The following is a 21,816-nucleotide window of genomic DNA, read 5'->3' as shown; positions in this document are numbered from 1 at the left end:
ACACACACACACAAATATATACACATACAAACATACACACACATATATACACACACTCACGCAAACATGCACTCACACACACGCACTCACAATCTCACAAACATGCACTCACACACACACGCACTCACAATCTCACAAACATGCACTCACACACACACGCACTCACAATCTCACAAACATGGACTCACACACACACACACACACACACACACATTTAAGGTGAGTGTTGTTCCTTGGTGCTTACAGGATGAACGCAGCTGTTACGTAACAGGGACTTTACCCAGAAGTCTCTTCCTACACAGGTACATGTGAACATTATAGGTGAACTGAAGAACACCATGATCTGGGAACTGCGTGGAAGCAGGACGGATGGACAAGTGTGAGGCAGCAGGATTGGGGGTTCAAGGGGTTGACCTTTAAAAGCTTTAAAAAGGAACTAGAATAAAGTGAAGGGAAACCATACGAGGTTCCTGAATTCTGCTCAGTAAGAATCTGGTGATGGTTAACAGGCCGATGACACGCAAGGTTGGAGGTTGAACGTGAACCAGTTCGAGAAGCAGGACTCTGGACCCTCTGAGGAGGAAACGGAGGACGTTCCTTCAGCTCACCGTGCATGTAAACATCTCCGTATCAGCAGATTTCACCGAAATATTCTGTTCACTTCAAACTGACAGTTGGATGAAAAAAAACTCACTAATATTTAAAATTCAGTTCATTTTCATAAAAAAAAAAAAGATGAATACTTTCAAATATCCTTCTATTTTGTCTTAGAGATGAAATAATAAAAATTAAAATTCATGTTTCTCGTCCACACATATAGATGCAGGAGAAAACCACGTGCCGTGTCGTGTTCTGTAACCGATCCCACTCAGCGGCTGGTTTTATTGGAAGGGCGACGTTCTCGGTGTGGAGCCACAACAGCCACCGGAGACGAAATGGAATTAGACTCGACAGAAGGTGCGGGGAGCTAGAAGTTGACATGTCCATGGGACGGGACCTCTGGCATCTCAGCGCTGCCGAACTGTGGGACCTTCTGGAGGATCCGGGGAGAACTGACCGCATGGTGAGGGTCAGCGTGAAGGTAATTCGCCGGTTTTTTTTCTTCCCACGCTTGCTGTAAGCTCATCTGAGTTTTGAGGAACGGAGTCTTTATCTCTGTTACGCGTTCAGTTTTGATTTTAAATGGGATGATGAACTTCGTGGTTCCTGAGGTTCTGCTGCGGTGCCCAGTTCCAGGCGCTTCAGCGGCAGAAGGTCTTCCTGCTGGACTCAAACCAGAAGCTGGCGCTGCAGAACCTGTCTCTACAGCCCCGACTGGACAGCAGCCGGCTGCGCCTGGCTGACCGGTACCTGCGGCTGACCAGGGCGGCCAGAAGCGTCCGGGACAAGCGGGCTCTGCTGGGTGAGTCTTCATGGCTGGAAGTGGGGAACGTTGGTGGAACTGATATGAGATTATGAGAATATGAGATTTTTTTACACAGCCACTCTGCAGCGGAGGTACAGATGGACGCCCCAGACCACCCAGCAGGGTCTTCGAGAACATGCTGAGCTGGCCATGGACCAGTCAGAGGTGAGTTCCTCACTCCACGCTGATCTGAGGAGCTGTGGGGTATAAACGAGACTCTCTGACCTACAGGAACTCCTGCAGAAGTTCATGGAGGGACTTCTGCCCCTGGAGTGGTTTGTGGAACCATTCCTCAGCTGTCGTAAGGTCTACCACGTCCGCCAGGTCCAGGCCGACAAACTACAGGAGCTGCTGACTCCGCCCGAGATGCCACGGGACCACCACCGTTTACACCGTCCACCCAGAAGCCTGAGCCTGTACCCCAACATCCTTCCAGCCATCACCCCACCCGTCGTCCACTGCTGCTTCACCACCTACCTGCTGAAGGGCCCCTACCTTCCTCCACTGGACCCCCACTGTCAGGACCAGCGTCCTTCTCCACCCCAGAACGCACTGACCACCAGACGCCTTTACAGCCACCCCTCAAAAAACCACCAACTTTTCCGTCACAGGAGATAAAAGTTCGGCCCGGTGCGGGGACCCTGATCCGCGGCGGGCCGGTGTGGGTTTCTGGGATAATCATCATTCGACAGAGACGCCGGGTCAGCCGAGGGTCATGTGGTCCCCACCCGGAGTTCAGGGCCCGGCAGGAGGCTGCTGGAGACGAGGGGCTTTGTCGGCGTCCAAGACTTGTGTTACCGCGTGTCAGCGGCCGCTTTTGTTCTTAACCGACTCAAATTGGGCAATTTTCCCATCTGTCAGCCGGCGGCTTAGAGCTGCTCATCGCCGCCCCCCCCGGGCCGCTGGACAGGAAGTGCAGCCGCTCAGGTCCCCGGAGCTTCTCGCCGCCAGGATCCGGATTCGTTTCCATCCCGCGCGATTAATAAAACAATAACGGCTAAACGGCGGTAAAACGCCGAGTGGAATCGTACCCCGCCGGATTACGGCGTATCCGTGTCGCCCCTCGAGTGTCACCTGAAAAGGGGCTCATGTCACTCGACTCCACCGTCTGCAAGCACTCCATCCAAATTTCACCACGGTTCTTCGCAGACTAAATTTTATTGATAAAAAAAATATATACTTTACAAACTCATTTACATAATCTACATTATTTACTAGCCCACATGAATAATTTACAGGAGGGGCGAGGGACCGGCTACTGCTCTTGCGTGAAGTGAGACGAGAAGATCTTGGCTCTTCTTCTGGTCTCCTCTCTGTTGGAGGACAGCGCTGGAATCTGAGGTCTCGGTCTCCGGTTGGGAACGCCGCTCTGGAGCAGAGTTGGGACACGTCATGACCGTCGCTGGACGTTAGATGTTAAGTGACTGGTGGGGCGGTCGGTACTCACGCTGGAATGGGCGAAGACGGGCGCGATCCGTAACGCCCTCATTGACGCCTCCATGTGCTGAGGGGGGAGGAAGAAGTTTGGGATTTCTGCAGGGACGGAGCTGGACAGGGAAAGATTCATCAGATGCCTCCTGATCCATCCTGGTGTTAGGACAGCATTATAATCTCATAATCAATGCCTAATTTCATTCAGTTCTAAATCAATTGAAGGTCCCCTGACATATATATATATTTTTTTTTATATCAGTCTTATTGGTCCCCAAATACTTCCGAAATTCCGAAATGTCTGCAGTTTTAAATGCTAATGAGGAGGAGAGAGGCGGGACGAGGACGAGAGCGGCCTATAGAAGTGAGCGGGCAATTATGTAATCAACACCGTTCACCAACCACGATGTTTGGCGCAGACAGGAAGTTGCCCCTTATAAGTCAAATTCAAATGCCGCTCTCTGAACGAAGCTCTCTTTACACCTATCGCCATTTCTAGCCACTGCAGGACCATAGACAGGCTACAGGAACCCATATTGATGTTAAATCATCTCACAAAGTCACATTTTCATGATAGGGGACCTTTAATAAAAAAAATTGCTAAAATAATTATGCATCAACGTTTGTACAAGTCACACCAATCCTCTATACTGGCAGATTGGATATGAGCTACTAGAGACGGTCAAGATATCTACTGACCTTTCAGAGCCGCTGACCACATGACACGATTCAGGATTCTCCTCCGCTGCTCTCTGCCCGTCACCAGGTGGCACCAATGAGTTCCGGTCTTCATCACCTACACAACTGTCTCTACTGACCGCTGATGAGATGTTCCTGCCTGGAATGACCGGTTCTTCATCGTCTGGCTCTGCGCAGCTGCCTGTGAGCGCAGGTTCCTCCTCATGAAGGTGGAGGTCCAGAAAGTCTGCTCTCTCTGGTGATGCTACTGTTGTCTTCTCCTCTTCTGGTTCCAGGGTCTCCAGAGAACCCAGCTCCGGCTCAGACAGCAGACTTGTCCATGGGCTGGTTCTGTCCGTCAGAGACGTGACCTCATTCAGTGGACGGGGCTCTATCAAGGTCTCCTCAAACTCCTCGTCATCCTCTTCCTGCTCCTCCACTTCTACATGGAGATTGTCTTCATCTCCACCCTCATTTTCAACAGATGAAGTGCTGCTGTAGTCATGCACCATCTCTGCTTCAGCCAGAGAAAGGTTGGAGACAGGAGGAGTGTGAACTTCCGATGGAGGAACATCATGGTCTTCTGGTGATGGAGGACCTGTGTCCATGTCTGATTCCAGACGGACCCTTGCTGTTCCCTCCTCCTCCACAGATGGAGAACGATCCACTGGGGTCAGCTGGCCAGGGGCGGAGTCAGAAGATACGCACGACTCCACACTACATCCGTTCAAACCTGCAGCACATCAACAGTCAACTCCTGGACCATCATCATTCTGAATCTTCTAAAAACCTGATTTACGCCACTTTAATAAGAACATAATTCTATCAACAATATTCTGTCCAGTTCTGCCCCATTTATCAGCGATGACCCTCCTGGGGGTCCAGAAATCCAACGCGGTAGAAGTTAGTTGGTTCTGCGGTCAGTTCAGTGTCTCACCACTTATTAGGTCATTGACCACGCCCACCAGCTGAGTGGACTTCAGCAGGAGTCGCTCAGCATCCGTGTCATAGTCCAGCCGCTCGTCCTGTGGACGCTGGTCCTGTGGACGCCCGTCCCGACCCGGCCCCGACCGGGGTGTGGTCAGCTTCTGATTAAAGTAGCGCTGGATATGGTCCAGCTCATTCAGGTTCTTCCTGCGTTTAAATAAGAGAGACGATGCTGCGGTCATGTCCTCGGAGGGGACGAACGACGATGACGTCTCCCTGCCCCCCATTTACCTGAGTGCTGAAAACAGGGCGGAGCTTGAGGTCTGGGCGTCGCCTGCCGTACCGGGTCGCGTCCGCCTCTCACCACCACCGTCCTGCAGACTCACGCTGTCCACGCTGGACCTGCTGCTGGAGACACACAGCGGATGAAGGCGGCCGCTGGCCTGCAGTCGCGGCTCCGGTCGCGGCTCTCACCTGTCGGACAGCAGCCAGCGGGCGGGCGAGGCGCTGATCTGCTGCTCTGCGTAGCGGCTGATGTGGCTGGGGAAGGAGGCGTACAGAGCGGAGGTCTGGTAGCACAGAGGCTGAGGGACACAAGAGGAAGGAACATAGTCCATGTCTTCTGTTGTCCTTGTGTTGAACGGCCTGGATTACTAACATTTCTACCTCGATGCGGCTCCCTCTAGTGGTGCCTCCTGATATCCCACTGAATAGCAGTCAAGTTTCGCAACTGAAATTAAGGGGGCCACACACTGCTCCCCGGGCGCCTGTCATGGAGCCCACTGCTCCCTCAGGGTGATGGTTAAAAGCAGAGGACACGTGTCACCGTGTGCTGTGCTGCAGTGTTTCACCATGACAATCACTTCACTGCATTTTTTTAAAATAATGCATAGGAAAGGGCCACTGAACCCAAGCCGTGAGTGGTTTAAGTATCTGACGGTGTAGAAAGGTGCGGCCGAGTGTTAAAACCTGAACGGAAGACTCTTTCCCAGCATCCCGAGGCTCCGCCCATCTCTGACCTCGCAATTCCATGATGCCATGCAGGGGCAAGACGGACACTTTCAGCTGCCCCTGGCACTGGCCGCTGAAGTCGGTGATGTTGTACCAGCCGCAGACTGCCTGGAACCCAGACAGCAGCGGGGACAGGTCCACAGAGGCGAAGCCAATCACACGCTCCATCTCTGCAAAACACGAAACGGGGACGTTTTAAAGCAGGGGGCAAAAATGAAAATATAAACCCCGATCAGCTGCTTACCTCCTTTATGCCAAATTTTGAAAACCAGGGACTGCTGAGGATCGGTGAGGAGACGTTTGGAGAGCCTGGGGAGACGAGCACAACTAATTCAGCTCAGATGAAGATCGCTCCTGGGTGACACTGTGTGTTCAGTCCCCAAAACACAACTTCTCGTTCCTTTTTATTCAAATTGTAAAATTAACTTAAGAAATATTATAAGGTCCAATGCTGCTCTAATTCTTTCTTCACAAAAATCTAAGGAAGATATGGAAAAGACGGTTCCCGTAGTCAGAACCTCATACAAATGACAACACTGCCATCTATAGGCAAAATTCCGCAACAACAATTCAAATGGTCTCATATCATTTAACAAGTTGGAAACTATGCAAATAGATGGGAATTGAAATGTTCGGTAATTCATATATATTTTTAAAAACCCTGAAGAGGAGGAGGAGGGTGGAGGAGTTGATCCTCACCGACACTCCTGGTGGTGCTGCCAGATGGGACAGTCGCTGTTCTCCACCGCGGATGTAGTGACCAGTCCGGCGGCGTCCGCTGTGACGTAGGACACGGAGTAACAGGGTTCCAGAGCGGTGCGCTGTGCCAGCGGGCATCCTGTACACACACACACACACACACACACACGTCTTTAGGACCAACAGACCAGACTAATCGTGGACGCAGGACAGCGGTGGCTGTACCCCTGAGGCTGAGGTGCATGGCCCTGTCCACGGTGACTGTGGCCGAGAAGGTGTCCTCCTCGCCGAGTTCGGCGCTCTTCTGCTGAGGGCGTGGCTCCGTGCTCGTTGCTGATTTGTCCTCGGCCTGCTTGTGTGATGGACTCAGGGTGGGTGCAGCTGGGGCGGGGTCATCGTCTTCTTCCTCGTCTTCCTCTTCCTCCTCCTCTCTGGGCATGTGCCACCCTTGCTCCTCGTTTGGTGTTGGGGAGCTGGGCGCCATGGCAACATGAACCCGGACAGCGGCGCCACTGAGGTCCGGAGCAGAGCGTCGGAAAAGAGGAAAGACGCCTACAAATAATCAGAATTAATAATATTATTTAATTACTGGGAATAAATCTGCGAAACATCACTGACGCCCCGGTCCAGTACCGCTGACGCTGGCCCTCTGACTGGTCACTCCGGACATGGTGGACAGGTCCACAAAGGCGGAGCCCACCAGGCGGTCCGAGTCGCGAGGTCTCGGCCGCTTCTCCTTCCCGAACGCCACCCACACCTGCACCTCCAGCTTCTCCTCCCTCAGGTACCACAGCAGCGGGCGGGTCCTCCTCACCCTCGCCGCCTGGCCGCCTTCGAACGCCACCGTCGCCACGCCGTCCCCGCTGTCCTCCACCGCGGGGTGGCGCAGGGCGGAGCAGACGGCCCGCCGGTCGTACAGCTTGTACCTGTAGTAACAGCAGGTGGAGCGGCGCGGCGCGTCGTGGCCCGGGAGCAGCAGGCAGCGGACGGGCAGCCAGACCCGGGGCACAGAGACGGACAGCGTCCAGCCCGTCCCTCCGTCCTCGCCATCATCCTCCTCCTCGTCTCCTGCGTCCCAGCCCAGCGCCCGGGCTGCCTTCATCACGCGCTCGCGGTCCGAGGGATGAGCGAAGGCGACGGACACCTCCAGACCCCCGCCGCAGGAGTGGACGCCCGCTAACGGACGCACGTCATCGGGCAGAGAGAGACCAAACCACCCGCTGATACCTGTCAATCAAGCACGCGTCCAGATTTAATCACGTCAGTCAGGCGGGACGCTGGACTTCTGATGAGATGAAATACCTGTCCTTTTACGGATGAGCTCCGCAAGCTGCAGCCTCGCTGTTCCTAGGACAGTGTCTCTGGACCTGGATTTTGAAGTAAAGCGTCCTGTCTGGCTGCAGTTCTCACCGCTGCGAGAGTCCCGGCCGTCTCGGTTCCAGACGGTGAGGACGACGTGGGCGTCGTGCAGCAGCTCGGCCAGACTCAGCGTCTCCCCGGCGTCCCGCCGCAGCAGGAGGCCGCAGCAGAACTCGGCGTGGTGGCCGAACTCTGGGCAGAAGGTGCGGCCCACGGCGCGGGTCGCGCGACCTTCGACCTCCGGCAGGAAGGACGGCTGGATGCTGACGTACGAGTTCACACCCACGTCGGCATAGTAACGCAGCGCTGGGTCAGTTCTGGCCAGAGCACTGGGATGAAAACGCAGCGAGTTACAGGACTTCCATTTATTCATTCATATCAATTCATTCCTGTTTATATTAATAATACATTCATATTTCAAAATAGAGAACTGTTCACCAAAGGGCTGTACAGATGAAGTAATAAAACAAGAAAAAAAATCAGAGTGTGTGTAAAAGTATGTTTTTTAAAAGATGGACGGACAGAGTTTGATGTACAGCAGTAAAACGACGTGACGTCAGCCTCATAAGTGGGTTCGAGGGACGAGGGACCAGAAGCAGCTCGCTGTGTGATCTTAGGTTCTGGTTGAAGTTTCATTTTGCAGAAAGCCTGCAATGTAGGAGGGATGCTGGCCATTTCGAGTGTTAAACGTACAAATTTTAACTTTATTCTAAAACTCCCTGGCTGGTGGGACAACTTGTCCTGCTCCATTCGACTAGCCGAGACCACCGCCACCTTTAAGAAGCAGTTGAACACCCACTTGTTTAAAAAGTATTTCAGACGAGTCTTAACACTAACACACACTCAAAATATATTTTTTTTCATCTAGCACCTAACAATTCCCCTGCATGTTCTATTCCTGACAAGTTGGGCCTTATCGGGGCCGGCCTTAGCTTTGTAACTAAAAATCTATAGAAACCGAATGAGAATTGCCGGTGTCGTCGTCTTGTAAGTCGCTTTGGATAAAAGTGTCTGCCAAGTAAAGTAAAGTAAAGTAAAATCGACTGGGAGACAGTGCCGGGACGCTGGAACTGCTTTCTTTGTATTTATTAAAACCCTTGTTACCTCATTTTTGACGGTTTAGACCTGAATACAAGCCGACTGAGAGGAGTTGGAAGCATGAATGACTTTTTTTCTAGATCTGTGGAGGAGAAAATCTGTTTAATTTTACTGCTCTGACCCCCTGAATTAATTTTGCCGTGATTTTTGACCGGGAGCTGACGTCGAAAACCACGAGATTTATAAAGCAGAGAACTGAACTGGTGTTGTAACGATGAGGTTTTAGAGGAAAGAAGTTCTCACCGCGCTGCCGCCTGCAGCCCAGCCGCTCGCCGCACCTCCACCGCCAGGGTGACGGAGCGCGCCGCCAAGGCCCCGCCCCTCACCACCTCGGCCCATTGCGGGCGCTGCTGATACTCAACTGCCACGTCCAGCATCCCTGACCACAGGACCGCGAGCGTCAGTCACACCGTACACACACGGAGGGGAAGGGGGGGGGGGGGGGGGGGGGTGAAGGGGCGTGGCGTGTGTGTGAATACCGGAAGGCGGAGCCTGGTGGCCCGTGACACCGTCACTGTGAGGGACCAGGGGCAGGGAGAACTCCTGGGTGCCGGGTCGCTGCTGGCCCTGCATGGTCACCATGGCGCAGAGCTTGGACAACGGCAGGACGCCTTTGGCCACCAGCTGGTCCCGAACGTTTGGGTAGTAAAACCTATGGAAGCGAGGAAGGCATTCAATCATCATCACCATCACCATCATCATCATCATCGTTACTTCCTCATAAACATGAAGAAATATAGAATTTTTGACTTCATCAGAAATATAAACGTTAAAGAAGCTGTTCTTCTGTTTGGTAAAATGCCGAGCCTCACCTGCACCACACCTCGAAGCGGACCCCTCCGCCGCCGGAGCCCTGAGTGGACAGAGCGCTGAGCAGCAGCCGCTGGACAGGGACGTCCGCGGGGGCGAGCAGAACGTGGCTTTCCGAGTGTCCAAACACCGGGTCGGGGACGCAGAGGGTGGTGGCGGTGCGGGACTTCAGCAGAGACACGGCTGCACCCAAAACAACGGAGCGGAGCGCTGAGGACACGGCTTTTTTTTATACATTTGCATATTTTTGCATCTGCTCGTGTGTCTCACTGCTCTCGATGACGCCAGGATCGCCGCCCGCAGGGTCACGGTCCTGGCCGGGGAACCCGTACTGGACGTAGCAGTCGGCTTCGCCCCACACGGTGGCCTGCAGCGGCACCAGACCCCTCAACCTCTCCACCCGGACGATGAACACGTGTTCGGTCAGGGTCTCCGCAGGGGACACGCCCACCTACACACACACACGTCACAGCCGTTCAGCTCATTCACAGCATTTTCCAGACGCCCTTATCCAGAGCGACTTACAATCAGTAGTTACAGGGACAGTCGTCCCCTGAAGACACTCAGGGTTAAGTGTCCTGCTCAGGGACACGACGGTAGTAAGTGGGGTTTGAACCTGGGTCTTCTGGTTCATAGGCGAGTGTGTTATCCACTAGGCTACTACCAGCTCAGACAAGTCAGTGCTGCCCCCTACTGGCTACACAGAATTAGATTTTAAAGCATTTACCAGAGCCGGACCCTTATCCAGAGCGACAGTCCCCCTGGAGACACAGGGTTAAGTGTCTTGCTCAGGGACACGATGGTACTAAGTGGGATTTGATCCTGGGAATTTTTCCGCTAGGATACTTACAACCCCGAATTAAAGCAGGCAGAGACCATCTCTAACCAATTTCTCATTTTACTTCACTGGTGCTGGTGCCAGGTGCCGAGAACTGCACAGGCCACACCCACTAAACAGGAATCCATTACATCATACTAGAAATCCTCTGCCACTTTTACAATAGCCCCTTCTTGCTGTCCTTGCAGTGTTCAGTTTTTTAGGTTCTGTCCTTATTTCTTCACACACTTTTGAATTTTTTGTTGAATTTCTGTGGACATCCAAATAGCTAGAAGAGCTTTAACTGGAACCAGAGCAGTGAAAAGATGTCAGACCTTCGCACGACTCTGTGGCCTGGAGTCCAGCTGGTGCAGAGGTCTGGGCATGTGCGTCACCGCGTCCAGCTCCTCCCCCCTGGTCCTCTGCAGCGCTGCCACCTGCTGCGACAGACCCATGGCGAGAAGGACCCGCAGGCTGCCCCGGCTGCTGCCGGAGAACACGTCAATGACGGGCATGTAGCCGTCCACTGCCACCACCGGGTACCGGGCCCGCAGAAGCTGCTGGGAGATTCTGGCCTCCCTGGAGGAGAGGGGACAACGAAGGGGTTTTAGGTGGAGGTGACGAGTCGGAATGGCACTGCGGTCCCGGGCAGAACTGACCGGAACGACATGTAGAACTGGTGAAGGGGCAGTTTAACGAGTCCCAGCAGCTGATCGTCCACAGAAGCACCCGGCATGCGCCACACCTCCACCACCATCACGTTGTTCCGCATTCGCTCCAGCAGACGGGGCGTCAGGGTCAAAGGAGCCACCTGCCACATTCAGACAGGAACAGACAAGAGAAAAATTCACAAACTCATTTACATTTCCGGCATTTACAATCAGACAGGGACAGTCCCCCCCTGGAGACACTCAGGGTTAAGCGTCTTGCTCAGGGACACGACGGTAGTAAGTGGGGTTTGAACCTGGGTCTTCTGGTTCATAGGCGAGTGTGTTACCCGCTAGGCTACTAGCACCCTCGACCAACTCATCATTACCTGAATGAAGTTGAAGTTCAAGGTGGCCTGACCCCAGGTCACCAGCGATCTGGTCGTCTCTTCTGAGCCGAAAAGTTTACAGCTGAGGTAGACGCTGGGCGGTGGCGCGGTTCCACCCGATAAATCTTTGCCATCGGATACCATCAGCAGCACGTGCAGAGGAACCTCAGGCCCCGCCCCCTCCTCCACTGGCACTGGAACGTTCCGGAGACTCGTACCAGGCGAGGCATACTGGGAGCTCAGTGTTACCCCAGGAGTCCCTCCCACCGTCCTGTCCGCATCTCTGCCATCACGGTGTTGGCAGAATTCCTGGGCTCTGGTGGGACTGCCGTCTTCAGGAAGTCGAATTGTACAACTTCCTGTGGGCGGGTTCTTCTTTGTGGAGAAACCTTGACTGTCTGGTGCCAGCTGGACCGACACCTTCAAAGAGAAGACATCTCATCCGTTAGCAGGAATGCGTGGACAGAGTCACATGACCAGGGGTCAGATGCCAGTCAGAGGTGTTCTCACCTTGAGGGAGCCAAGGTCCTGACCGGCGGCCGTCCCATCCAGGTCTCGTACAGGCAGAGAAACGGACAGGCCGAGCTGCTCACTCTGGAGCACGGAGCGCAGGGGGAGAGTAGCCATGCCGACCAGAGATGGCTGGGGGAGGAGCCAAAGGAAAACCAGACAACAAGGATCCAGATTAAAATATGGAAAACTTCATGTTAACAAGCAAACAAAATGCTCAGTCCTTTTTTTAGTCATGTGATGGCCACCATTCTCATGGCCTGCAGTACAGGGGACGCACCTTCTTCTGAAAGCTCTTCCTGCTGTAGATTTTGAACGTGAGCTCCGATCTCCACCACTGGTCAAGCGCCGTGGGGCTAAACTGGACCGGGAACACTGAGCGGTGCAGGAACCTGACGACTGAAAACAGGAAATTCCACAGATGAATGCAGAAGAATTTAAAAGGTTAACTGGGACCACAGTCCTTGTAGCAGCTTACCTCCAGCGGTGAGTCTACTGGAAGCAACTCGTGTGACGTCTGCAGATCCAGCCAGACCAGACTTAGGTCTGGAGGAAGCCACGGGCAGAAGATACTCAACAAAGTAAGAGCTACAACAGGAACACACACACACACACACACACACACAGTAGTCTTCAGTGACACAGAAACAGAAGATCATGGAAGGGGTGGAAGATGCCATCATGTGGCTCCAGGAGGACGGTCCCTGTAACTAGGTGAGAGCCTGAATGTGGACAGTCCCTGTAACTAGGTAAGACGTTCCTGTAACTAGTTGAGAGCCTGAATGGGGACGGTGCCTGTAGCTGGTAAGACGGTCCCTGTCCCCTGAATGAGGACAGTCCCTGTAACTAGGTAAGAGCCTGAATGGGCTCAGTGGCACCTTGGCGGTTAGGGATTGGAACCCACAACCTTCTGATTACGTGTCTGCGTCTTTTCCCGCTAGGCCACCACTGCCCCAAGAGTGGTGGACTCCTTGAGTCCAGAGAGGGTCTAAATATGAGGGGTGTCATCTGTAGGGGCTGGTAAGCCCCTTGAGACGCACTGCTTGTGATTTTGGGGCTACACAAAAATAAATTGTTGTTGTAATACTGCATGTGGACGTTTTTCACCATCAGGTAATATTACGGGCATTTCACTGCATATCATACCGTGTACGACTGTGTATGTGACAAATAAAATTTGAATTTTAAACAAACCTTTTACAGCTAGATAGTGGACGAGGGGCTCTTCCTCTCCCAGACGTCTTATTAGGGAGGGCGGGGCTGTCTGGCGGGAGGGAAAGACTGTGGATGATGACTCTGGCCAATCGGATGCGGTATATCTCAGATGTCCTTTCGTGGTTTAATTCCTCCAACACGTCAGGCTGCTGCTTCTCTGGACTCCTGAAAGTTCGTATGACACGAGTCAGGGGCGTCATCGCAGCGAAGAGCGAGAAGAAGAAGCTCGGACACACACCTGTTGGCTTTCTTCATCTGTAGTCCTTCGTCTTCTTCGCACTCCTCATTACTGCTGCTGCCCAGACTCTGCAATTAAGAAGCAGAAGAACGTTCCTCAGGATAAAAAAGGATGACGTACTGACGCCTACGAACTGCCCTGACGCAGCAAAACGCATCAAATGCACATTTCCCATGATGCTCTGCTGCTTCTGACAGTTTAAACCAACCAAGTCGCTCACGCGCACATTTCAGGAACACAAACATCGCAAAAGTACCACAGCCGTGTAGAACAGGTTCTCCAGGAGACTGTGGTCATACTGGGGGTCGTTCAGCTCACTGTCACACGCGCTGCCGGAGAGCGAGGCCGGCGGAGACACGTCTCCGTCCCACACATGGAAAGCGGATTCGTCCACACTGGACAGAAAAAAAATAAATAAAGGAGCCATTTTCCAGCAGCCTGAAGCAGCGGAAAGGCGCTCAGCACCGTCGGAGTCGGACCTGCCCAGCAACAGCTCCACGGCTCGGTTCTCCACATCCGCAGGCCCGACCGGGCTGAGCTCCAGGGTCAGAGGTCGCCCAGGCGTCCCGGACGAGGGCAGCGGGTGCCTGCCGACGGAAATGAGTGGGATTATCGCGACTCGGCCGCGGCGATGGAGAACGTGTGGGGTGACGAGTCGAACTCACGTCGGTGACGCCGGCCCGGCGCCGCCTCTCAGGGCCACTTCAGACTCCAGGTCCGAGTGCAGTGCTGAGACGACCATGGTGTCTCTTAGTTTGCTGCTCCGCTCCACTAAGGCTGAAAGCGATAAAGAGACATGGTGGCTGTGGTGACACTGCAGTGACAACATTTACCGTTTCGGACTAAAGCCCCACCCCACTGTGCAGGAATGTTCACACACAGCAGCGACATGGACATGGCAGTGTGAGGCTGGACCGTCCCGACACTGCTCCCGGGTGCCTGTCATGGTGCCCACTGTCACCAAGGGTGATGGTTAAATACAAAGGTCACATTTCATAGTGTCACCGTGTGCTGTCGCTTTTGCTCTAATGTTGGTGGATCATGGCTGTTGTCATGGTTTGGCTGGAAAAATGATCCAGATGGTTCTGAAGAAAAAAGAAAAAGCTACCTGACAGGAGGTCATCAGTAGTGTGACCCTGTATGGGAGGGACACTCGCTGACCCATGGCCTCCCTCTGAGGCAAGGTGAGGTCCACCCACTGGCCCCTGAGTCCCCACGTGCTCTTCGGTTCTTGCATCTTGAAAGTACAGATGATCTTTTCCCCTGGTGAGGTGCTCGGGGTTAATATTTAATATCGGAAGTTTTTTCCTGGTTGCCGTGCCAGCCTGCGTGAAAAGAGGCGGCCATATTTACCGTGGCGCGTTGGCAGAGCTCCTCCCCACCAACTCCTTTCCGACGTTGCCAGACGGGCGCCGGGGCTCAGGCACCTGGCCAGACGCTGAGCCCAGACCTGGGCCAGTGCTCACATCAGTGGTGGGGACTGAACTGCTGCCGTCAAACGTCTCAGACGGGGGTTCCAAAGCTAGTGCCACCTGGAGGAGATGAAGAAGAAGACGACCGTGCTTTACATGCAGAGCCACTCACTTTTTTCCTCTCTTTCTCTCTGTGCTTATGTTTGCAGAAAACCCATCAAACATCTTACTAAACTAAACTGACCTGTCCTTCCATTTGGAACTTTTATTTTGAAACGTTGCATGCAGTCAAAGGCACAGCAAACAGAAGAGTGGCAGTATTATTTAGCATTTTCACAATTTACTGGCTGAAAAAAATATTATTTCCTCCACCAAACCAAAGCAGATTAAATAAAAGCAAACAACAACACTATTTTATATATGGAGATGAGCATACTTTCTAAAAGTCTAAACTTTGTGAGATTATTTCATATTAATACGAGTTCCTCCAGCCTGTGTATGGTCCTGCTGTGGCTAGAAATGGCAGTCGGTGTAAATGGTGTAAAGAGTGTTTTGGTCGTTCTGCTTCACCGTTCAGAGAGAGCGGCAGCTCAGGCGGTCGCATCTGGAATTTGTCCCCTTGTGACGTCATAAGGGGAAAGGTTACCTTCCGTTTCTCAAGCTTTTTCCCGCCCCTCCCCTAAAACATCATCTCCACCGACCGTCACGGCTTCCAAACGTGTGAAGCGTTGCAGTTGCTCGCTGATTGGATGTAAAAATGAGAACAAATTTATTTTTAGTTCCGCCACGCGAGACTCTGAAGAACCAGCGGGTTCTTTTAATTTTTTCTGGAAAAACGGCGACACGACATTGTGGTTGGTGGATGGTGCTGATCGCCTGCTCAACTTCTATTGGCTGCTCTCCTCCTCGTCCCGCCTCTCTCCTCCTCATTAGCATATAAAGCTACAGGCGGTGAACCGGCGCGTCCTGCGGAATCTCATCGTGGGACTGGATCAAAGTGGCCGGAATTCTGCACCACGGCTGAATTTCGGAAAAGAGACTTTAAAACGGAACCAACCTGCAACTCTCCCATCTTTTCTGACGTCGGCGACACCACAGCGTAAAAGCCACTGATGGACTGGGACAGGGACAGTCTTGCAATACCAGTGACCTCAGCTCGGGCCATCGGCAAGCGGTCTGGTTTGGTCAAGATCTCCAGCACCAGTGAGCCCATGTCTGCCATTCGGAAGGAAAAAAGGCAGATTGACGCCCCTCCGGAATAAAACATGGCGGCGTGGTCAGGTGTCCTGGGGTTACCTGTTAAATAAGAAGCGAGCTGGTTGGGGCCGCAGCGGATGGGGAAGTGGGCCGTGGACCGGACGTCCACCTGTGCCGCTCGCGCGCCGTCCCTTGGGCGGAACAGGGTGCCGGGCGTCGACTCTCCCCACCATCGCAGCCGGACGAGCGTTGTCTGCGGAGGCCTGGCCACGGTCCAGACGACCCTGCTGACGGTGACCCGGAGGAAGCAGCGCAGCTGCCCCTCCACAAGAGGCGGCAGGCTGGTGGAGGGGGGAACATCGCCGGGACCTGAAAAGACAGGGCAGTGGTGACCTAGCGGTTAAGGAAGCGGCCCCGTAATCAGAAGGTTGCCGGTTCGAATCCCGATCCACCAAGGTGCCACTGAGCAAAGCACCGTCCCCACACACTGCTCCCCGGGCGCCTGTCATGGCCGCCCACTGCTCACTCAGGGTGATGGGTTAAATGCAGAGGACAAATTTCACTGTGTGCATCGTGTGCTGTGCTGCTGTGTATCACATGTGACAATCACTTCACTTTACTTTACTTTACTAAGACGGTGCAGGTCACCATGACAACCAGTAATGAAGTGACTGTCATTGTGGAGCACTGCGGTGAAGTAGGTAGTAGGGTGGTAGTAGCCTAGTGTGTAACACACTCTCCTATAAACCAGGAGACCCAGGTTCAAACCCCACTTACTACCATCATGTCCCTGAGCAGGACACTTAACCCTGAGTGTCTCCAGGGGGGGACTGTCCCTGTAACTACTGACTGTAAGTCGCTCTGGATAAGGACGTCTGGTAAATGCTGTAAATGTAAATGTGTCCTCTGTATTTAACCATCACCCTTGACAGTGGAACAGCGTGTGGGGACGGAGCCTCGAACCCGCAACCTCACCCGGTGTAGGTACAGCATTTACAGCGGGATTTTAGATCGAGATAAAGCGGATAATCCGGGTACCTTTCTTCCTGCGGGTCTTCACTCGTTTATTCTTCATTCCGCGTACAGCAGCGTGGAGTTGGGGATAAAACCATCATCGGAATAACTGTGAGTGTGATTCTCTTTTTTATTTTTAATTCTTTCAGAACGACACCCGCTGTCAGTCGGTTCAACTTCTACAACACAGCGAGCAACTGGGCAACAGCAGCGGCTCCTTCCGGTTTCCTCGGCCAATCGGCGGCCGCCTCTCGGCGCGCTGCATTCTGGGAACTCCTTCTTCAAACCTCCGCGGGAAACGGGCGCGAGTCCGGCGTTGCGGGGAATCCAGATCCCCCATGTTCCCCCGGGCGTCATGACGTCACACGCTACTTTATTTACTCGTTTTTGAAGTCGCAGGAGTAGATTTGCGTTCCTCCTTAATTATTTAGGCTAAGAAGCATGGCAGAGGTCTGAAAATCACCCAGGTTCATAATTACATGTTGCTGATGTAGTAATATTAATACTGGGGTCCAGAGTCCCTGTATACGAGTTTTAACAGGGGGAACCATATATTCTGGGTACCAGGAAATATTGGTCCCCCTATTATTTAGGCTAAGAAGCATGGCCTGAAGGTTCCTAAAATTTCCTCCCATTATTCAGTGGGTTTGAATTTTAAATACTTGATTAAGCAGTGGTTTATAACAGTGGCATGAACATACAGTAAAATAAGACCTGAAGTCTGACCTTGTAGTGGCACTTATGATATTATCTTTATTAAGTTGATCAATAATAATGATCTTAATTCATGCATTGAAACAGCTAACAGTTAAGAATATTAAGTAATTATTTACAGAAGTAATCAAATGTAAATGTAATTAGTTTTATGCACTAACTTAAATAGTTACACTAATACTACATGTTAAATAGGGCAACTTGTAACAGTAACAAATTTCCAACATTGGAAGCCAGCAGGAGCGCATGTGAGTAGGAGTGTGTGTGCACATAAGTGGAAAAACAGATAAATTACTGCAGAGGATGAAAGTTGAAAAACAGAATTATAATTTATATACTATGCCAGTTCTTGCATCAGAATGGTTGTGACAAATAAAATTATTAAAAAACATAACAGTACATAAACCAGTGAAATATATTTTAAATCAAATTGCAAACTGAGCAAAGACAATGTGGTGCGAGATTAAATGCAATATGAAGGTTATCTAAATTCAGTTTCAGTGTACTGGAAGATGGGTCATCAGGAACAGCTGGAAAACGTGAAGAAGCCACCCTTCATAATGTGACAAGAAAGTACAGTGGAAGGAACGTTACTTCATAATTCCACAGATTTTTCAGGTCCTGGGGTGGGATGCCACATAGAAAAGAGAATTCAAGATATATATATACAAACAATTTCTTCCCGTACTGAAAGTCACATTCTGACAATTCACCTGCCATACACCATGCACCATGACCTTAATGCTCCTGTTGAAAGCTTTACATTTCCAGCGGTTTGGTTTTTGCCTGGCTCCTCTGTTTAGTCACCCCTACACAGCGAGACACAGACACATAGAGGCCAAACAAAGCGTAGTTTCTTAAAACTGTGAAAAACTTCTCATCTCTTATCCCATATACAAGCGGACTAAGACAGCGCGGTGCAAGAACAAAGACAATAAAATCTGCATATCGAACGTTAGCAAACAAAACTAAACTGACTTCCAACGCAGCCGCCTCATAATATGGGCAGATGAACGGAACCATCGTCAGCAGAAGCTGGAGGCCGTGAAGAATCACCGTTCGGAGGCCTTTATGAGTAGATTTCTTTTTGTCCGCCGAGGCCTTCTTTGCAGCTTTCATTATCATAATGTAGGTGAAGAGGATGACACCAAACATGGTAACAAAGTACAGCTGAAATAAGATATTTTGCACAGTGTTCTGCCAGCTCTGCAGGAACATCACCTCGGCGCTGCACACTACGTAGGTGAATAAGAACCTGGGGGTGAGAACGAATGCTGATGAAATGACCATAAACAGAGGTAAGACTGCACTAACAATCCAGACAAGTAGGATACAGATTGTCCGGGTCCTGGGAGTGGAGATATCGGCGTGCCTCAGAGGCATACAGATGGCCACGTAGCGCTCCAGACACATGGCGACCAGGGTGAGAGGGGTGAGAATAATGAACATCTTCATTATGAGAGCAAAGATGCAGCATATTGCAAAGTGAATCTCCAGCTGGAAGGAAACTCCTGTGAGAGCCAAATCTGACAGCAAAATTAGACTGGAATCAATAAAGAGCGTCTGGGCAAACAGAACGTAGCGCGTGTCACTTCTGAAGGCCTCTTTCTTTAAGAAGGTGAACATCATCAGACAGTTGATGTAGAGCAAAATCACAACAACAATTTGCAAAATTTCAAACCTCTGCCTCCCTGTACTCATAATATATGAGTTAATGCGCAAGTTCCCATATGCTGTAGAGTTCTGCATGATTTCACAGTCAATTTAATTCCCCCAATAAAAAAACAGGGCCTGCATTATTGCCCCTCAAACAATTTAAAATAGTCTGAATTTAGGAGGAACATGTCATGCCACGGTTGTTTCAGATCAATGACTGAATTGATATTTAAGGGTTTAAACTACGTAAAGAAGGTTGTCCTTTGAGTTGCTATAGGAACAAAGTGACGTTCTTGAAGTGGGAGGTCGCTGACATCACGACACACCCTGTTCCAGTTTACATAGGTGTTATGCACCATTGTGATGAGCATCATAAGGCTTTTCTATACACGCCAGGCCATTTGCATGATGCAAAAATGGAAATGAAATGACGTTCTTCCACTGATCAGTGGCGCAATATTGATAAAAAGAGTCAAGCAAGTTACTGTTACATCGACCACGCTGCAAACTGAAATGTATTATTGTGTGAATTTGTATGCCACAGGTTTGCATGGATGTTAAGATTAAAACATACTAGATAGCGGCAGGAAAGACAACACAGGGGTGTATGTCATAAAAAGCAGACTGCGGTTATTGGATGACAAAACACAATAAATATAGCAAAAATCAAAGAACTGCACTGCTCACCAAAGGTGATGGTTAAATACAGAGGACACATTTCACCGTGTCACCATCTGCTGTGCTGCAGTGTTTCACAATGACTTTTTGTCCCTGTAGACTGTCTTCCATTGTTCGTGTGAAACCTGCATCTTTAAGTTCTTTCTGTATTTCTTTATCCTTTTAGTGCACTTTTTACTTTTTGTGGATTTCTATATAGCATTAATTTCTTCAATGCTGTTCGTTACTGGATGTCAGGATTGACTGTAGCTGGGCTCATCACCTGTGCCCAATCCTGACAATGCATAAAAGCCAGAGATTTCCACCCCTTCAGAAGTATACAATTAGTATACAATGCACTTACAATGCCCAATCCTGACAATGCATAAAAGCCAGAGATTTCCACCCCTTCAGAAGCTCCGACATTTTCGTAAATTCGGTCATGAACATGACAAGATGGCGTCGGTGAGGTCGGCTGCCGTCGCGACTGCTCCGACCAAGTTTAGTTTGTTTTTGTTTTTTAAACCCTCTTTTAACAACCCTACACCGGCAAATCTACCACCATGTAAAGCATTAAATACAGTAGAGACACTCTTGTTTCTATTAGTATACAATGCACTTACAATACGAAGACTTTGACTGCTTTTCCGGATCCCAGCTGGCCGAGTGAAATTCTGAGAAAGAACAAAGGACGCGACGCGAAACGGCGGCCCCGGGGGAAACGAGCCGGCGTCAGGAACAGGCTGAGGGCCCGTGCACACAGCACACCTCTGCCTAGCATCCTGCTCGCCAACGTCCAGTCACTGGAGAACAAGCTCGATGACCTCAGGGCCAGGGTGAAGTTCCAGAGAGACATCCGGGACTGCAACCTCCTCTGCTTCACCGAGACATGGCTGAACCCAGCGGTGCCAGACCACGCCATCGAGCCGGCCGAGTTCTTCTCGGTCCACCGCATGGACAGGACACGCGACTCGGGGAAGACAAGGGGAGGCGGAGTGTGTTTGATGGTAAATAGGAACTGGTGTAATTCAATTTCTCCCCTCACACACTCGTGCTCGCCGAATCTGGAACTACTGTCCATCAAGTGTCGTCCCTTTTACCTTCCTCGGGAGTTTACATCGGTCATCATCAGCGCCGCTTACATTCCGCCGAAAGCGGACACGGACACTGCCTTAGGCGAACTGCAGGAGGCGCTCACACAGCACCTAACACAGCACCGAATTTCCATCAGCACATCACCTGCCCCACCAGGGGCGAAAGGACACTGGACCATTGCTACACGACAATAAAGGACGGATACAGGGCACAATCTCGTCCACCATTTGGAAAATCCGACCACGCCGCCATCTTCCTCATGCCTAAATACAAACAAAGGCTTAAACAGGAAGTTCCGGTTCAGAGGGAGGTGGCACGCTGGACGGACCAATCGGTGGCCGCTCTTCAGGACGCACTGGAGGACGCAGACTGGGACATGTTCCAGAGTAGTTCCGGAAACATCAGTGAGTTTGCGGAAGCGGTTGTGAGTTTCATTGGGAAACTAACGGACGACACCGTTCAGAAAACGATCGTCAGAACGTTTCCCAACCAGAAGCCATGGGTGGATAAAACCATCCGCGACGCTCTGAAATCTCGCACCGCGACCTATAACGCGGGGCTCACTTCCGGGGACATGGAACCATACAAGGCTGCGTCATACAGCGTCAGGAAAGCGGTGAAGGAGGCGAAGCAGTGCTACGGGAAGAAACTGGAGTCACAACTCGAACAGAGTGACTCTAGGAGCCTGTGGCTGGGACTACGGACAATAAAGCACCAACATCCGGTACGACGAACGCGGACATGTCTCAACCTCCATCACACTCAGCATTGGAGCCCCCCATGGCTGTGTTTTGAGCCCCCTGCTGTACTCCCTGTACACCCATGACTGTACAGCCA

At 51.5% G+C, this 21,816-nt stretch overlaps 3 protein-coding genes across 7 annotated transcripts in view; 1 reads left to right on the top strand and 2 right to left on the bottom strand.

The window, feature by feature from the left end:
- The first annotated feature begins 141 nt into the window (after positions 1-141).
- Positions 142-7,433, top strand: LOC114801624 (vacuolar protein sorting-associated protein 37D-like). 2 transcript variants are annotated; one of them, XM_028999750.1, is made up of 5 exons: positions 142-615; positions 821-1,081; positions 1,231-1,402; positions 1,482-1,570; positions 1,637-7,433. In XM_028999750.1, exons 2-5 carry the CDS (start codon positions 821-823, stop codon positions 2,021-2,023), a joined length of 909 nt encoding a protein of 302 aa, XP_028855583.1. In that variant the 5' UTR covers positions 142-615; the 3' UTR covers positions 2,024-7,433. The 2 variants fall into 2 exon arrangements, with proteins under 2 accessions (XP_028855583.1, XP_028855584.1); XM_028999751.1 differs by lacking the exon at positions 142-615 and having other exon boundaries at positions 758-1,081.
- The window catches only part of c2cd3 (C2 domain containing 3 centriole elongation regulator), a 29,863-nt gene continuing 10,591 nt past the window's right edge, over positions 2,545-21,816 (bottom strand). Inside the window, exons 1-32 of one of the 4 annotated variants that reach the window (XM_028999735.1) lie at positions 16,882-17,756; positions 15,943-16,212; positions 15,704-15,861; positions 14,588-14,766; positions 14,343-14,497; positions 13,900-14,011; positions 13,714-13,821; positions 13,491-13,629; positions 13,235-13,302; positions 12,976-13,161; positions 12,260-12,369; positions 12,062-12,180; positions 11,782-11,913; positions 11,272-11,691; positions 10,895-11,046; positions 10,571-10,814; positions 9,689-9,869; positions 9,421-9,601; positions 9,088-9,260; positions 8,852-8,987; positions 7,454-7,839; positions 6,785-7,378; positions 6,377-6,703; positions 6,152-6,290; positions 5,697-5,761; positions 5,411-5,622; positions 4,916-5,025; positions 4,733-4,849; positions 4,452-4,648; positions 3,536-4,247; positions 2,853-2,992; positions 2,545-2,774 (exon numbers count right to left, since the gene is read on the bottom strand). In XM_028999735.1, the coding sequence (XP_028855568.1) occupies positions 2,638-2,774; positions 2,853-2,992; positions 3,536-4,247; positions 4,452-4,648; positions 4,733-4,849; positions 4,916-5,025; positions 5,411-5,622; positions 5,697-5,761; positions 6,152-6,290; positions 6,377-6,703; positions 6,785-7,378; positions 7,454-7,839; positions 8,852-8,987; positions 9,088-9,260; positions 9,421-9,601; positions 9,689-9,869; positions 10,571-10,814; positions 10,895-11,046; positions 11,272-11,691; positions 11,782-11,913; positions 12,062-12,180; positions 12,260-12,369; positions 12,976-13,161; positions 13,235-13,302; positions 13,491-13,629; positions 13,714-13,821; positions 13,900-14,011; positions 14,343-14,497; positions 14,588-14,766; positions 15,704-15,861; positions 15,943-16,212; positions 16,882-16,918 (6,396 nt within the window). In that variant the 5' untranslated portion in view covers positions 16,919-17,756 and the 3' untranslated portion in view covers positions 2,545-2,637. Of the gene's footprint in view, positions 2,775-2,852; positions 2,993-3,535; positions 4,248-4,451; positions 4,649-4,732; positions 4,850-4,915; positions 5,026-5,410; positions 5,623-5,696; positions 5,762-6,151; positions 6,291-6,376; positions 6,704-6,784; positions 7,379-7,453; positions 7,840-8,851; positions 8,988-9,087; positions 9,261-9,420; positions 9,602-9,688; positions 9,870-10,570; positions 10,815-10,894; positions 11,047-11,271; positions 11,692-11,781; positions 11,914-12,061; positions 12,181-12,259; positions 12,370-12,975; positions 13,162-13,234; positions 13,303-13,490; positions 13,630-13,713; positions 13,822-13,899; positions 14,012-14,342; positions 14,498-14,587; positions 14,767-15,703; positions 15,862-15,942; positions 16,213-16,881; positions 17,757-21,816 lie in introns of those variants that run through there. The other 3 variants (XM_028999737.1, XM_028999736.1, XM_028999738.1) reach the window with 3 other exon arrangements.
- Positions 17,878-20,717, bottom strand: LOC114801625 (odorant receptor 131-2-like). Its single transcript, XM_028999752.1, has 2 exons — positions 18,550-20,717; positions 17,878-18,380 (listed from the first exon to the last, which is right to left on the bottom strand). The coding sequence occupies exons 1-2, from the start codon at positions 19,318-19,320 to the stop codon at positions 18,375-18,377; spliced, it is 777 nt and encodes a 258-aa protein (XP_028855585.1). The 5' UTR covers positions 19,321-20,717; the 3' UTR covers positions 17,878-18,374.

The sequence above is a fragment of the Denticeps clupeoides genome, chromosome 13, assembly GCF_900700375.1.
Source record: "Denticeps clupeoides chromosome 13, fDenClu1.1, whole genome shotgun sequence".
Lineage (NCBI taxonomy): Eukaryota > Metazoa > Chordata > Actinopteri > Clupeiformes > Denticipitidae > Denticeps > Denticeps clupeoides.
The sequence above is the reverse complement of the archived record's forward strand: the minus strand, read 5'-3'. Positions and strand labels throughout refer to the sequence as shown.